The sequence below is a fragment of the Centruroides vittatus genome, unplaced genomic scaffold, assembly GCF_030686945.1.
Source record: "Centruroides vittatus isolate TY-2023 unplaced genomic scaffold, ASM3068694v2 contig_546, whole genome shotgun sequence".
Classification (NCBI taxonomy): domain Eukaryota; kingdom Metazoa; phylum Arthropoda; class Arachnida; order Scorpiones; family Buthidae; genus Centruroides; species Centruroides vittatus.
This window is the reverse complement of record NW_027122322.1, coordinates 190,247-208,344: the sequence shown is the minus strand read 5'-3', so window position 1 is coordinate 208,344 and position 18,098 is coordinate 190,247. Positions and strand designations below refer to the sequence as shown.

The following is an 18,098-nucleotide window of genomic DNA, read 5'->3' as shown; positions in this document are numbered from 1 at the left end:
GACAAGTAGTTTATTCAGTTCTACCTTGTAACCGGTGTTATCGGTAACTGCCGGTAGTTACCAAGGTGTTTAGAAAATGTACCTAAATAACCAACTGCGTTTAAAAAATCACTATTATGATGTCACAGATTGTCCTGCAGTACTTACCGAAGTAACTGCGTGTGTCACCAAATTTTTAAATTATAAAAAGTGTATCGTGACAAAAAAAACGGTTGAGAATCACTGCCCTAGAGTAAGCCAATCATATCATTTACAACCAAACTGGAGACTGGCCAGATGGCTGAAAGGTCAAGGCGCTCTGGGAGACCCAGAATCGAATCCGGATGGATAAAAAAATTCCCATGAATTTTTCAGGAGTGGTCCGTTTGGATATGTCGGGCCCCAATCTTCACCACCTGGCTGCCCCATTGTGGGCCTGGCCGAACTCATAATGCGCTTGCTGAAAGAGGCCCTCTTAGTGCCCACAGGACAAAAAGAATTTAAAAAGAAAAACTAGAGACACATTTGAAAATCTGTAAATTGGTTATATTATATTGATGTGTTAATAAAATTGCCCTATTCAAGGATTGATTCTACAATCAAATGTTAAAAACGGGAAAATGAGGTTAGTCCCCTGAAATTGGGTACGTCTGGTCACCTTATCTAGAGTAGGCTGACTTGACCATCAGGCCATCAAATTCTTGTATTATGAAAATCTGTAATACCAAATAATTTCAGTACAGCATTTTAAGACACAAAAATTTTATATATTTGACAATGCAGATATCGGATGTATTCTGATAAAATCGCCTTTCCATGTTGAAAATATCGTACTTTCTTAATAGTTTGATTTTTAATAGTATAACTTTAATAATTTAATAATATGCTTTTATGGATGATATTTTTATAAAATGATTTTTAATAAATAAGTAGCATATACAGTGTAAATGTTATTGTATAAAATGCTGTTCAATAAAAAAAAATCTTAAGACCCAGACGGAAGAAATGTTTGATTCTAGGCCAAATTTATTTTTTTCTGTCCAGATCCTGGTTTCTTTTTTGGGTAGACATGTGATTCAGACAGTTTGTTACTTGTACGTGAAACAAATTAACTGTGTTCACAATTCCATTTGAATGCTTTACTCAAATAACTTAAGATAATTTATATATACATAAATTAGTTTAAAAAATTAATTTTCTAATACAAATATGAAACAGTAGTTTATTACAGTAGTTTAGAATTAAAATTTTAGATTCTGAACATTATAATAAATTGTTATAATACTACAAATTATTAAATACTGCTATTAAATATTCAGTATTTAACAAAAAGTATATTTTTAATTATACAAATACAAGATTTAAAAATAATAAATAATGAAAAATTTTTTTCTTTTATTTCACATATCCTTAATGTATTTTAATGTATTTTGATGTGCTGAATTAAAAAATGACACTAAAAAAGTTATATCATGTACCATTTTTGCAGAAATTTCATTATTGTATAGTAGTAACGTAAAAATATTTCATTGTAAATATACAAACAAAGAAGTCATTTCATCTACTTCTTCAAATAGCACCCACACTTATCAAGGTAAGAGAAGGCATTTCCATTGGCCCAAATATAAGAAGACTGATGTCAGATGACTAATGGCATGGTGAGGGTAATGAGTTTCCAGGGGAATCTTTTAGTTGACCCCAATTTTAATATAAATAGACATTGGAACATTTTTTTTAGTGTAGTCTCATCAAACTATCCTACACTTTCAACATCTGTCTCATAAAAGTCACTGAAGGTTTTGCAGTCTTTTTTTGGAGATTATAAATTATTGTTTTCTGTCTATTTTTTAACATTCAGAAGAAAATCAAACTTCAAGTTCAATTCCATAAGATGTCTAAATTGTTTCTCAAATGTACAACATGTGTCTTGTGTCTTCTTTGACTTGTACCCAGAGAAATTGCCTTTCTGTCCTTTGTTGCTATGCCTCTGCATATACTGATTTCCCATTTACAATGAGTGAAGTGGAAAGAGAGGCTTAAACTGCCTTCCAAGGGATCATTGATAACTACCTTGGAAACTAATGACCCCAGATATGTTACCGTTGAAAGTAGTTGATGAAGTTTAAAGTGTTGGGATGTTTAATAAGCTTGAAACCTCACATTTTGCATGCTCATTTGAACTGTTTTCCTAAACACCTTTGAGTGGTGAGCAAGGAGCAAGAAGAATGCTTCAATGGAGACATTAAGGAGACGGAAAGACGATACCAGGGCAGGTGGAATGTTAATATGATGGAAGACTGTTTTGATAACTGACACTTTTAAAAGCATGTTTTGTAATTATCATGACTAAGCTGTAATTAGCAAAATAATTTTATTATTTTATTTTTTCCTGTTAGTGTTGTAGAATCAGATTAGCAATGTTGACTGGAATTTTTCTGTTTATTATAGTATATTCCATGATTTTACATTTTAATTCAGCTGCTTAAATATAGAATAATTATGATGATAAAAAAATATTTGAATTTTAAATTATGCTAAATTAAATTACATAATAATGTTAAACTCATTTTTTATAATTTTTTAACCATAAATTTCGATTAAAAATATTTAGGTTATAAAAAAAAACTTATAAATTCTAATTTGTTAAATGTTTTTGTTAATAATTTTATTAATATTTTTGAATTTGTTGTTGCAGAGGAACAAGAACGTGTTCAGAAAAAAGTTTTTACCAATTGGATTAATCATTGTTTTGCTCAAGTAAGAAAAATATAAATTTTATTAATATTTTTGTTGTTATATTTCAATATGAAGTTTTAATAATGATACCAATTAATTTCAAAAACTTTTCAGTTAAAAAACATTAAAATCTGTCTTGGATCATAATAAAAATACCTTTTATCAATATAAACCTTGACTTATATAAACTTAAAATTCAATAAGGAAAATTTCAAATTGTATTGTAGTTTGGAAGTTATTTATATGCCAAAGGACACGTGTTTAATTATTCAGCCATCTGGCACTTCCAACATTATATACTCAATGATTATAAAATATACAATAAATAACTTAGTATTTATGTAAATAAAATGAATCTTCGAGTACCACTGAAATTTTATAAGTTAAGATACATTTTAATAAATGTAACTGATGGTGTGCAATGATGGAAAGGAAAAGGCAACGACAAAGGTTTTATCCTTTGTGAATGTCCTGTATTTTACATTTATTAAATGTTAAATAACGTCGGCCATGATTTTATTTTGCCATTTTGTTTAAGACACATTTTGTCAAGTGTTTTTGTTAAGTTTTATTCCTAACCTGTTCAAGGCAAAAAATAAAAATGTTATTTAAATATAGAATGAGGATTTTACAAAATTTTGAATTTTTGGAACATGTTTAATTAAGTTACAGCAAAATTATTGACAAAAACATAGACAGGTATCCCTTGCTTAATGCAGGATTTGATTAATATGCAAAATTAATTGTGACATTCCTTTTTTATATGCAGCAGAAGTTTTAATTAATGCAGCTTTAACACAGTATTTAATTAACATAGATATGTTTTTTCTCAGCAAATAAGGTGTTGGTGAATTTACTATTTAATATTTGTTATTAACTGAAAATTTGTTTTAGTGAGTGGTGATTGTTCAGTCGAGTATTGAGGTACCATTGTACTTGATTAACATGGTAGCATTTGGGGATTAATTATTTGTGTTAATCAAGCGATACCTGTATTAAGTTAAAGAAAAATTTTTACAAATATATATGTTAAAAGCTAATATTTGTACTTACAGTAACATATTTATATTTAGTATTTAAGGTTTTTATTAATATTAATTAATATAATCATTTATATTTGATAAAATATATTAATATATGTACAGTACATGTTTAGTGATGAAAAATACAAATAAATAGAAGAAAATGCCTTCCTTAATCCTTTGAATCAGAATTGTAATTAATGTAAAATTTTGAAATTCTTTTGCAAAAGTAAGTTAAATGTAGTCTATGTACTGTCATTTTAAAAGTTATATGCAGTAAATATACATTAAAAAAAGAATAAGGCATGTGTGAAGCTTATCTTCACACATGCCTTATTCTTTTTTTAATGTATATTTATGACACTTTTAAAATGGCAGAATGAGTTACAAGATACGATTTTATATACAGTAGAGCATCAATTATCCGACTTAATTGGGGACTGGGGTTGGTCGGATAACCAAAAAGTATGAAAAAATACATTATTAGTATAGTGTATTAGGCCTGGTTTAAATACTAGCCTCCCTTTCATGGTTGAGCCAGTGCTGCCAGCTAAAACATGCAAAAATTTAACAAAAATAATATTAAAGTAGCCAAGACATAACCAAATATTGTAGCGCCACATCACTAGTGGACATTTGAATTTGCTGACTAGAACGCAGTTGGTTAACCGATAAGTCGGTTAATCGGGGGTTGGATAATCGATGTTCTACTGTAATAAATATCTTTATTTCGCGTGAAGTAAGACAGGTTTTTTGGGATGCCAGCTATTCTCTGTCCCAGTACAATCATGTAATACAAGCCATACTATAATTTGTATAACAGGTTATTATCAATTCTACACTCGTGACACTATTATTCCCGTCGTCAATAGATTTACAACACATATAATATAAACTATAACTATGTGCTTACAACTAATTACAACTAAGTGAGGAAGAATTTTATAATCAGAAACCAATGATAGGATAGAGGAAAGTGGGTACCCAAATACTGGTGATGATCTTGGGTGGTGGATTTTCAAAACGTTCACTTTCTTGGAGTTGTTGGGGATAGTTCTTATTCTTTCTTGGTTCACTTCAATGGTAATTTTCAAGCTCAATAATCTTTCTAGATTGAATTTTCCTTGATTCTTGAATCTGACTTCTTCTCTGTGCGCTGCTGAAATGCACTAGAGAATCCACTTCTACCGTCCTGTCTCATCGGAGTCCCAGCCAAGAATTGCCATTGTTCACACACACAGCCCTCAGGGCCACATTCCTCTTTTGTTCTAAAGGGATTAGTCACCACCAGCCAAGAAGAAAGGGTTGAGAAGGAAATTTCTAGAAGGTACAAAGAATAGACAAAGGAAAAAAAGGAAATTATACAAAAATTAAAATAAAATATATATATACTATGGTGTACAGCCACACACGAGACAAATATGTCCCAATCTGCATCAATGGTACAAAAGCATATATCATGAAGATATGTTCCAGCAGTTGGATTTATGACTTAGAAAGTCTTTACTTTTAAAAAAACATATAATATTAGTTTTCATGTATAGCTTGAAGTAGTTTCTGTTACTCATTGAACACAAATGAACTTGGCAAGTCATGCAGAAGATATTTCTTTGATTTTCAATGTTTTTTAAGTGCATTGTTTGCAGAATTTTTTTATGCGTATTGTGTCTGATAAATGGTCACTCATTTTCTATTGTTATCCTTTCCATTTTTCAAGATGTAAGTGTGGAAAGCATGCTTCTTGTTTGAAAAGATTCTGATAAATTTTCATGCAAGAAATCTCCTGATGTCAATGGACTTCATTTTTTAATTTGGGTTGAGTATTTTTCAAACAATGAGGGTTTTATTCACAGAAATATCAATATTATTGAAAGGCTGAAAATAATACTTTATTTTAGATGTCTTGTTATTTTGAAAGTTACTTTTTTATTGTCTATGAGGTCCACTCCACCTGTAAATTTATTATAGATCTGCACAATGTTTGGGTACTTCTGTTTTTTCTTTCTTTCCTTTCTAGTTTTGTTGTCTTTCTTATTCTTCTTCATCACTCAAATCTACACACAACAATTCATCAACTTTCCTAATTGGGCTCCAATTTGAAAAAATTGTAGACCTATAAATTCCACTGTCATCCATCCACTGTATGTCTTTCCTTAATCTCGAGAATGGAGTTAGATAGATGAAAGATGAGACCAGATATGGAAACCTTAGGGGCAGGAGGCTCTGATTAACTATATACAAACTTCTGATGCAAACTGGAAGTCACATTATTTTGATTTTATTATTTTCAAAACTTCCCCTGAAAGCAGTTAATAGATGACCGTCATGACTATATTGTTAAAGGAAGAGTATGATGTACAGGGGCAAGACACTACAGTACTAATTTGAGGTGGAGAGCATATATTTTAAATTAAATAAATTAAAAATATCATTAAAAATTGCAGCTCGGCATTGTGACAATATTACAATTAATAATTGCTTGTAAAAGTTTGAATTCTCTAATGCACTATTTACCTGCCATGGTTTGATTTTTGAGTGTTTTATGTAAAAAATATTAGCTGTTATATGGATTATTCATTCAAAGTTACACCTGAAACAAATTACAAACTAACCTTACCAGAAAAGGTGGGAAATACAACATAAAGGGCAGAAACAAACAATAGGACTTATTTACAAGGTATTCCACTAAAGCCAAAAATATTTGTACTGTACATGCAAAAATTTGAAATTAAAAAACTTGTAAAGAGCACTTCAGTAAAAATATACAGCAAACATTACAATGCTAAAACTTAAAGACAAACATAATCAACATTGACAAATCTTACATACAGGAATATTTAACAACCCTTCGTGCAGAATGGGATAGCGTGTACCAATTAGTTACCTTAGTGATATATCTTGCATTTGACTATTTCAAGTAAAAAGAACCCTCTGATATTGTCCACTCAACTTTAAAGATAACAATTTTTCATAATTATTTCAACAGAAAAACTCAGTTTAATTATTTAAAAACTTAAACTTAGGAAATATTTTTCAGAAAATTTTTCCAAACTTAATGCCATTAAAAAATTGTAATACAATAAATATTTATCAAATAAATGTTATTAAATAGTAAATAGGAACCATACTTTTATATTTTATCCAAAAGCAAGTCTATATAGTTAATAATTATAAAGATTTCTTCTTTGAAACCGTGTTTTCGTAATTGTTGGACTAATTATAAAGATATTTAATTTTAAAAAATGAGACACCCGTGTACCATCTGCTTCAAAGGGTTAAATGGGAAAAAGAAAAATAAATTCTGCTCAGTAAAGAAGATCATATTTTTATTTTTACTTTCTATATTGTTTTTAATATTTTGAGATACAATATATTTTGAACAGAAGTTTATAGTTTATTGTCTTGTACAAATTATTAATTTATAATTCATGTTTTGTCATAATAAATATACTAAAAACAATATATTAACTTTTATCTTAGACTGAAATCTAAGTTGAAGTTACCAAAATAAAAGTTTAAAAGTTCACCTTACAATAAGGTTTTATTTTGATATTCTCAACTTAGCAGTTTTTAGTAAAGATAAAGTTTAAGGCAGTGCCAAGTTTTACGACTTTTTATGGTTAACTCAACTTTTCATGTTAGCTTTAAGTTTTTTATTATATAGTAAATTCCTGAGTAGATTTTATTTGTATTGTAAAACAATACTTCATACAGTATAAGAAAAATTTATATCATTAATATTTAAATATTGTGATTATGCAATTTGTATAATACAAATGATACATCGAATGATAAAATAATACAAATAAGATATTTGTAATTATTATTTTTAGGAAATTTTAACAAACCATAATTAATTTTTGATTAGTTTTTGATTAATTTTTGATTAATTTTTGATTAGTAGTTTCTTAAGTTTTTGTAAATCAAATTTATTGATTAATTATATTGATGAAATATTATTGCTTTTCATTTATAAGATGAGGCAATAATTTTCATTTTACGAATAATATGATAATACATTCTTACAATTTTTCTTCTATGTTTAGGTTAAACCTCCCATTATTGTAAATGATTTAATAGGAGATCTTCGAGATGGAACAAAATTAATAGTTTTATTAGAAGTATTGTCTGGGGAAAGATTAGTAAGATAAGAATTTCGTTATTATTTAAGCAGAATTATTACTTATATTTTTGCTGGAATAATCTATCTTTAATGCACAATTGAAAATTTATCATTTTTCAGTATGGCGAAAGAGGCAAAAGATTAAGACGACCTCATTTTATCAGCAATATTAATACTGTTCTTAGATTTTTGGAAAGAAGAAGAGTAAGTTATTTTATTTTATTAACATTTAAATATATTTGCAATCATTATATATAATAAATCTTATTATGAAAAAATTTGAAGATACTGGAAGGTTCATGTTAAATAGTACATATATCCTTTTACTTCTCGTATCATAGTATTGTTTTATCACATTTGATGTAATTGTCTTCTATATAATAAAAATTGTAAATAGACTTTGAGATACAAACATCATATTCAAAATATACATCAAAAAGTTATAAATACACCAATAATATCTTTTTAAAAACATTTTAAACTTTGAAAATAACTTTAAGATCCTAAATGAATGGAGAAAAAATCTTAACTCAGAATTTTTGAGTTAACTTTACATTAAGTTAATAAATTATATGGGTTATCATAGTCACATGAGTGTACAATAATCCACGAGAGGCAGTACACAAAAAAAAATAACAACAATTATTTATTTTTTTCCTTCATGTGATTAGCAATATACAATATTCTTTCAAATTCTAACTGTTAATTTTGTACAATATCCCAAACTGGGGTGAGGAATTGAGCGAATACAGAAGAAAAGAATGCACTCGTGACAAATAAGAAAAGATGGACTTGTAATCTTATGACTAACTTACACTAAATTATAAACTAAAAAGGAAAGGAAGAACAACAAGAAGTTTTAGTATGATAGAGGAGGTTATAAAGAATACCCAGGCAGTTATAAAGAATACCCTGTTTGGTATTGATGCTCTTCTGGTGGGGAACCACTCTAAATTTTCTCACTGATTTTTTTTTTGGATCTCTTTGAAGATTCTCCTTATACAAGGGACATTGTCTCTCTTTCTTTATGTTAGCAGGATCCTTTCTCTTTCTGTAGGCCACCTTTGTCTTCCTTTGTCCTTCTAGATGACAAGCAGGAGTGTAACCTTCGCACGTCTACCTTCAGTGAGAGTCTACTCCAAGAATGAACCTTCTTATCGTTCTAGTATCCTCAGAGACTTCACTTCCCATTGTTAACCTGGTTCATGGAAAGGGTTACTCCACCCACTGGAAGGAATGTTAATAGAAAATTCAAGAAAACAAAAGGAAGAACAAAGAAGAAAGAAAACTTAAAACTAAACTTATATCTAATATATTCATTAGTATGGCATATTGACACAGGGTAGACTGAAAGTCAGTTAACTAAAACATATTTTAAGAACTGTTAAAACCAGTTTGGAACAGCTGCATGTTATTATTTATGAATCCCTTCTGAAGAAGCAACTGAATTATGAATAATAATAAATGCAGCTGTTCCAGCTGTTTTTACTTATTTTTAAAATGTATCTCGATTAAGTGACTTTTTGACCACTGTGTGTATCGCAAAAATATATCTGACAATTCAAATAAAATTATTTAAACTGTGAAGTAAAATGTATTTTTAGTCATCCTATACTGAAAACTTTTAAATGTTAATAATTTTTTTCATCAGTATACAGTCTCCTTGAAATTGTATAACTAATAACTAATTGTTTATATATGTGACTAAATGGATGGTGTGGTAATAGTATATTATCTCTAGATTATCTGTAGATAGTATAATATTATTCTGGCAATAATGGTATTATCTGATAAGGCTAAAATATTGAAAAATTTTATAAATATAAAAGTTAATTTGCCATTAATTTTGGTTTTTCAATATAAAAAGAGGATACAAACTCAGTTATATTATCTACCATATCCCATATTTTTATGCTTTTGTTATTGATATCTACTATAGAATAATAGAGTTTCTACTACACATTTGGATTTCTGATAATTTGTTTGCCTTATACACATGTGATCATGACTAAATTGAAAAATTAATTTGAAACATATTCTAATCAAATATTCATAAAATAACATAAAGGTGTATTAAGTGAGCTAAACTTTATTATTTTATACGTTACTTGGGACAATTTTAGCTGCTTGTATCAATGAGTACATGCTCACAAACATTTACTTTATATAATATTATTATGTTTAAAAAGTTTTTATAAATGCAAATTACAGATTTTTCAATATTATAGATGTTTTTTGCAGAAGTTTGTTTTTTAGATTTTTAATTTTGATTCTCTGTTCCTAAAGTTTCTCTCAAATTTATTATTGTGAGATTATTAATTAATATTAAAATGTTATCATATTTAAAATATTTTTAATAATTATAAAATAATTAATGACATAAACACTAATTATCTGAAATTTTAAGTCTCATTTGTTACATTATACTTGCATTATAAATTACTTATAAATACTTAAACCTAATGCGACCAACTTTTATGCAATGAAAAGGAGGACACGAATAAATTGAAGGAAAAAATATCGTAAATAAAAGAAACATTTTATTCATTGCAACAATAATACACTATAATAATCTCTACTGCATGCGTATGTGTCATGTTGTGTTTTGGTAAAAAGTAAACAAAGCCACTTGCACGCAGTGCTCTCTCTCAAGGTCTGCATGCAGAGCGCATGCATCTTGTGATTGCATCTCGCTGCACTGTACCAAGCCTTAATGAATTGTCATGTCAAATATAAACACATCACATCACATTACATGCAATGGATTGGCTCGGCATCGATTGAATACGGAGATTTACAGATTAGTCTTCAAATATTGAAAAGGGAGATATGGAGGACACTTTTCAAGGGAAGACAGAACTTACAAAAGAAGGATTGTTCTCCCTAAAGGAGGACGATTGGTTACCTTATTAAATCATGAAATTTTTAACATATATAGAAAAACAATACCTTGCAGTTAACATCTAAATTTATTAATGATCAGCACTTCTGGTCTAATCTAAACCATCTTCAGGTTTTCTGCTATTAGAATAAAATATATTATCCATTCATTCTAATGGGCTGAGAACTTAAAATGGTTTATATTAGATCAAAAGTGCTAGTTATTAATAAATTTAGATACCAATAGTAATGTATTGTTTCTATAATTTATATATTTTATGGGTAATGTGGCAAATCTAAATAATGTTGAGATTATCCAGGTAATGTCAATGTTTACTTGTAACACATACATTGAACTTTAACCAGTTGTTTCCTCATATGAGATTTTCTTCATAAAACTTCAAAAATTTTTCTTAGCATAAAATTTTTATTGTAAAGATTAAAAATATATGTAAATTTTAATCAATTTATTAACGTTTTACTGTTTTCACTTTCATTTGAGTTAACATAAAGAAAATAAATTACATTATATTCACTTCAATAATTTCTTGTACAATTATGAAATGATAATTTTAAACTGAAAAAACTTTCAATTCAATACACATTATATTTGAATATTATAATTATTTTTCCAAATTAAAATAATCTACCAGTTTAAATGAATACTTAAATATTTTTTAATTTATTATAAATTTAGGAAAATTAAGTTTAATAAAATTGTAATTTATTGAATTTTAATATTTTTAATTATTAAATTTTTAGATAAAATTAGTGAATATTAACTCATCTGATGTAGTAGATGGTAAACCAGCTATTGTTTTAGGACTTATATGGACAATCATTCTTCATTTCCAGGTATAAAAAAATATCTTTGTTTAATATTCATATTAAATATTTTATTTAATTTTAAGTGAGGATTATTGGTATTCTTGCCATTATTATAATTCTTGATTTTTATTTTACAAGTACAATACTTTATTTCAAGAAAGAAAATAATAATTTTTAATTTTTTTAATCACTTGTACAATTTTTTAGAGCATTGTTTTTCAATCTTTCTTATCTCATGGCACACTTTAACCTTTCTTTGTTCTTTGGGCTTCTTTTGAAAATAATTTTTTGATAACCTTCAAAATTTTCATGGCACACTTACGATCCTCTCATGGCATGTTGGTTGTTTTAGAAGGTATTATTATTTGAATTATGTAGAATAAATTTATAAGTTTTATAAAAGCAACAAAAGGAAACACTAATACATTGATATTTGAAAACAATGAATTTTTTTACAAATGTTATTGATCAATGTTTGAGATTATGCTATAAAATTATATCTACACAATAGTTCAAGTACATCTTAAAATATATGAAACATATCAGATTTATATTTTGTATTATATTCTTATTGAATTTGTAAACCAACCTTTTAAATACCCAGCACAAAAATTATGCTAAACTAATGTTTTCAAGCTAGTTTATAGCTCTTCATTGGATTTAAACTTAACCATTGACATTAGTTCAGCCAAAGTTTTGTGTTGTAAATTTAAATACATCCAGTTGGCAATTTTTTATTTATGTACTTAGCCTGATCAAACTCAGTTTTTAAACATTTTTTTTTGTACAAAATTGATTTTTTTATTAAATGTTTTTATGTGGATAAAATTTTATTAATTTACAATTTTTAAACATTCTGATAACTTATTATCTCTATAAAATGGTGTATCCTGTATGACTTAAAAATTATTTGACAAAGAATTTATATAATTTAATTACTGTTCAGTTTATTGCTTACTTTTGTATTTCTTTATTTGAAATTTGTGTATTTCATATTCACTGGTGTTTTATGTACAGTACTATAAATAATGAATAAACGTACAATATTTAAATGCAACTTTTGATAGATAGTAAATTTTATATATTGATTCAACTTTAATCAAAAGATAGAATTTATAATTTGTAGCTAATATGTTAACTGAATATATTAAAACTTATCATAAAACTATATTATAATAATATAAAAATAATTTATATTATTGTAGATTGAAGAAAACACAAAACTATTGGCAGAACAAGCTGCTTATTTACAGTTAAGCAGTACTAGTAGTGTAGAGAGTATTGGAAAAGGCAGCCCTCTACCAAGTCCTGGTGCAGCTCAGCCCAGTGTAGTTTCAGTACAAGCAACAGCTGCTAAACAGATTACTCCTGCAGAGAGATGGAGAGGTGGAGCTCGCAAAGCATTATTACAATGGGTGAAAAACAGCATTAGTCAGTAAGTGAATGGATTTAGGTTTCGTTATTTTGATATATTAACCTGAATCAATTATTATAATTAGTTATTAATTAATAACTTATTTAACACAACAGAACTGAATATTAATGAAAAAATTTCCAACTGGATGAAATTTACACAACAAACAATAAAATCTTTTAAATCTAGCAAAAATTATATTTATCAACTAACATTTTTGAGCTAGCTACAATGACACTATTAGTCTTTGCATTGCAGGATGGTAATGCAGTGGAATGGGAAGAAGCCAGAATTATAAGACCAGTTAAAAAAGAGAGAACTAGCAAAATTTGCTGAAATTCTTGAAATTACAAGGCAGTATACAGTGGGGAGTCTGGCCATAAGGCTGTTCTGGCAAATGCCAGAAGGGCTAATACTGTTAGAAATTGTATATGCGAAAAGTATTATTTATTAATTACCATATATTTCTGCAGATAAGACGATAGTTGAATCACAAAAAAGGCCCCCAAAATCTGGGGTCGTCTTATAGGACAGATACAAAAAAATTAGATTGAAATTTATATAAATTACAACTATTATAAAAAAAATGGACAAACTGTAATTATATACTAGTAGAGAGTAGGGCATGTCCACAAAATAGAATAACCCATACAACGTTTTTGTGAATAGTCAAGGTCATTACCCGAATGCCCAAATCAGTGCAAACATTTGCAACAATAGCAAGGCAGAAAATAAAATTTGTTCATTTGAAACATTACGAATAGGACATAATTCCGTATATGCTATACAGTATTATTATTCAGATGATGATCGCTGATCTAAACTAAATTCATAGGCCATTGATAGTTTGGAGGTCGTCTTATATGGCAGACAAATGCTAAAACTATAAAACTTTGCTGAAAATTTATACCTTGTCTTATCTGAAGGTTGTCTTATCTGCAGAAATATACAGTATATTCAAATGTAATTGATTATACAAATACATTTGGGTTCATTTTATTTTGCTGTTTCTTTTCACCCAATTTTTTTTTTTTTTTGGAATATTAATATCTGACACTTGTTAGTAAAGTGGAGATGTGATCCTGATGTTGTCAAACTCAAAATCATGTCCTAGCCTGCTGTGGAATTTATCAATAGAAGGAATGCAGCATCTGTTTCCACCACTTGGAAGTTTTTGTTAAAAAGTTTGTCGTGCTTAATTGTAATTATATTGTATGTGAGGGTTTAGATATTTACCTGTTTACTAAGATATAAATTAGGAGATTTACATGTCAATATTTGTTTGGAATGCAATGTTGCAAATATCGCCACCTTCTAATGTGTGCACCCTTTATTTTATTATTTTTTATTTATTTTATTTTATTTTATTTTGTTTAGTTTGTTCTTTTCGTTATATGTGTTTTCTTAATTGAGTTATTCAAAAAAGCAAAAAAGGAAAAGAATGAAGAAAGCAAATTTTGGGAGAGCAATTATCCTCTCCTGACCCTTTGGGACATCTATAGTTTTTATATTTATAATGATTAAAGAAATTTTTATTTAGATATTATTTCATTCAAAAAATATATCTAAATTGTTCTTAGTATTTATTTTTATGAATTTACTTTAGCTTATGGAAATGATTACATTTATTTGTACCATTTTTAAGAAAGATTATTTTTTTTGTATAACAATGCAAATTAAGAATCTAAAAGAATAAGAGAATTTATACCAAAAGCATAAGATTTTATTTATATATATGACTAACATTAATATTTTTTATAAGAATATAAATAAAAATTTAAGTAATTATTCCTTTCTGAACTGCAGTGGTACAAAATATCCACTCAAAACATTAGAATAAAGAAATACATACTACATTAAATTGTTTTTGAGTGGGTATTAATAAAACTTTAATTTTTATTTATTTAATTCTGATTTAAAAATTTATAATCATTAGTGTAATAAAAATATTTTATAATATATTAAAATATATCTTATTATTTTAGGCGATTTGGCATTCAAGTGAATGACTTTGGTCCCAGTTGGAGAAACGGAATGGCTTTCTTGGGAATTATCCATCGTATTCGTCCCAGTTTAGTCAATATGGATGCTCTCGGTTCTCTTTCAAATAGAGAACGTTTGGAAATGGCTTTTCGTATTGCTGCAGCGGATCTTGGTATTGCAAGGCTGTTGGATCCAGAAGGTAATGTATTTATTTCAATAATTAACACTATATATGACCTCATGCGCAATTCAAAGGACATCGTAGATAAAAGAATGGCACCGGGGGTATACTCTGTTCCATTATGGGATAGCAGATTCCAAAGAGAGCTTGTATACATCGGTTCAACGAAACGGTCGCTCGACAAGCGTCTACGTGAGCATAAATATGATATCGACCGCAACAGAGGCACCACTACCCTCTCTGCTTATGCCTCAATCCCGGGCATAAGTGCTGATCTGCAAAACGCGGAATTGATTAAAATATCCCACCGATTGGACCATCTGCAATCCCTGGAAAGTCTGGAAATATACAAGGCTGGACTGCACACAACCTGCATCAATTCTAAAGATGCGTGTAACATTTCTCAAGCTTGGAAGTTTTGTTATGAAGGGGATGTTCCCCATAGCTCCATTTAATTCGTTTGTATATGGATTGTAATTTCGTTGTGTTTTGCGCCACACGTATTACGCATGCCAACACGTAACACGAATGCGCAACGGTTCTATTCGAAAATTTGAATACGTTCTGGAACAGTTTTGAATCTCAATAGTTAGAACCTGATGAAGACCGAGTTAACGGTCGAAAACGTTTGTTTTCAAATTTTTATTACTGGTTTTTAAAAGGTTGAATGTGAATTATTTGCTCACACCAGTACAGAAGTCGAACCTTCAATAATTAACACAAATATTTTAGAATGTAGAAAATAAAAGATTTTGATTCATGTTGTAAAGATAGATGAATATGATTATTAACTTATAGTAGAATAATAATGATAAAATAATTAATAGAATAATAATATATAAAGTTCTTAAAAACTGCATTTATTTAAATATTAGTAGTGTTTTAATGTTTTAAACTCATGTAAAAAATAGAGTATTTCCTTTACTTGGAATAAACTATGTGATTCTATGTAAGATGTAGTAAGAATTAAAAATATTAATGTTTTTTTCAACTTGTAATATTCGTTACAAGATATCACATACAGAATATTATATATATTTATTTATTTTATTTGTTATATATAAAATAATATGCAAATTTTGATTGTAATTTTTAAGACAAACTGCTCATGTTTTGAATTAATTTTGATCAGTAATAATAAATGCATGGATATGATATATTGCTTTTAATAGGATCATTGATTGATTATTAACCCAAACTCTTTCAAATTGTTAGATGCAATATACTGCTTACTATATATAATGTAGAACTGAATTCAGATTTTCATAATTCCAGTTGAATATGTAGGCTGTTTTTTTTTTCAAACCTCCAATGGTCCATAAAAAAAAAAAAAAAGACAAGTGTAGATAACAAAATGAATTTATTACCAAAAGTTAGGTACAAACATGGTTACTTTTCGACATAATCACTGTGAAGATTGAGGCATTTGTCATATCTGTGGACAAGCTTTTCCATTTCCCTGTCATAGAATGTTGCTGCCAATGACTTGAGATGGGCTCTAATGTTGTTTTGAAGATTGTCATTACTCTTGAACTTCTGCCCTCTTAGCCACTTTTTCTGTTAAGGAAAGAGGTGGAAGTTGCTCGGCGCTAAATCGGGCTATATACTGGGTGTTTAAAGGTAGTGAAGAGTTTTACCTTTCAGACTTCCACCCAGCTTGGAACTTTTAAATATGTGAAGACTTCCATCTCTTTTTTGAACTGAAAATTTGGCTAGCAGAACAGAGTTTTGAGACTAATGAACTAATGATGATCTTCAAAACAATGTTGTTAAGGCCATCTCAATTCACTGGCGGCAACATTTTATGACAAGGGGATGGAAAAGCTTGTTCACAGATATGACAAATGCCTCAATCTTCATGGTGATTATGTCGAAAAGTAACCATGTTTGTACCTGACTTTTGGTAATAAATTCATTTTGTTATCTACACTTGTCTTTTTTTTATGGACCATCGGAGGTTGAAAAAAACAGTCCTCGTACATTATTAATACAATATTTTTTATTAAAATTAATACAAAGTACTATTATTAATGCAGTTATTAGTTTTAAAAATAATTAAAACCGTTTAAATTAAATTAACTTTAAATCTTTTCGAGTTTGAGGTAAAATATTTTCACTTCAGATTAAATATAATGCAGTTTAATATTACAGTAAGATTAAAGGATTAAAAATAAAAAGATTATTATTTATTTTGATCTTTTAGATGTTGATGTGCCACAACCAGATGAAAAATCTATTATGACATACGTTGCTCAGTTTTTACATAAATATCCAGAAACTTATGCATCTCCTGAAATGGATACAATTCCACAAAAACAGGATGATTTTGATATTTTATTAACTTGGTTAAATCAGGCTGAAACAATTTTAAAAATAGTAAATCAACCAATCACTAACTATAAACAAGAATACATGGTAAGCAAATATAAAAATACACCATATTTTTCATATTGTAAGTTAAATGTGGAATATATAAAACAAATTACTGTAAATACTCACCTAGTTTCTCATGGACAATTGTGAGGCACTGCTGTTTTGAATGTAATTTTTATTGACAAACGATTCATTTAATTGTCCATGGGCAATTACATGGAAGTTTTGCCTATTTCAAGTATGTAATTGAGTTGGATATCTGTTACAGAATAGGGAAAGAAATACTTGATCACACTAGATGTTTTCTACCATAAGTATTCCATCCAATAGCAGATGAGATTAGAATTACCAACAATTTCTAATTCTTCTGAAATTTTTATTCCTATGTTGTTATTTTAAACAATTTTCTCTGCAAGACCAATTGTATAAAAATGGATTTTTTCACCAGGTTTTATTGCAAGTCACTGTAACTTTTGAACAGCAAACATTTCCTTTTAGGTATTGGTTGGTGACAACTAGCCCTAAGCAATTGTACCCATCTTTCGACTGGTGCAAACACACTCATGTATGAATGAGATC

At 28.2% G+C, this 18,098-nt stretch overlaps 1 protein-coding gene across 1 annotated transcript in view; it reads left to right on the top strand.

Annotated features, from left to right (window-relative positions):
• LOC136978534 (muscle-specific protein 300 kDa-like) overlaps nucleotides 1–18,098 on the top strand; it is a 232,983-nt gene that overhangs the window by 46,756 nt on the left and 168,129 nt on the right. The window contains 7 exon segments of the mRNA XM_067274254.1: nucleotides 2,675–2,736; nucleotides 7,784–7,879; nucleotides 7,981–8,064; nucleotides 11,503–11,595; nucleotides 12,774–13,003; nucleotides 14,968–15,164; nucleotides 17,350–17,561. Of these exon segments, the coding sequence (XP_067130355.1) occupies nucleotides 2,675–2,736; nucleotides 7,784–7,879; nucleotides 7,981–8,064; nucleotides 11,503–11,595; nucleotides 12,774–13,003; nucleotides 14,968–15,164; nucleotides 17,350–17,561 (974 nt within the window).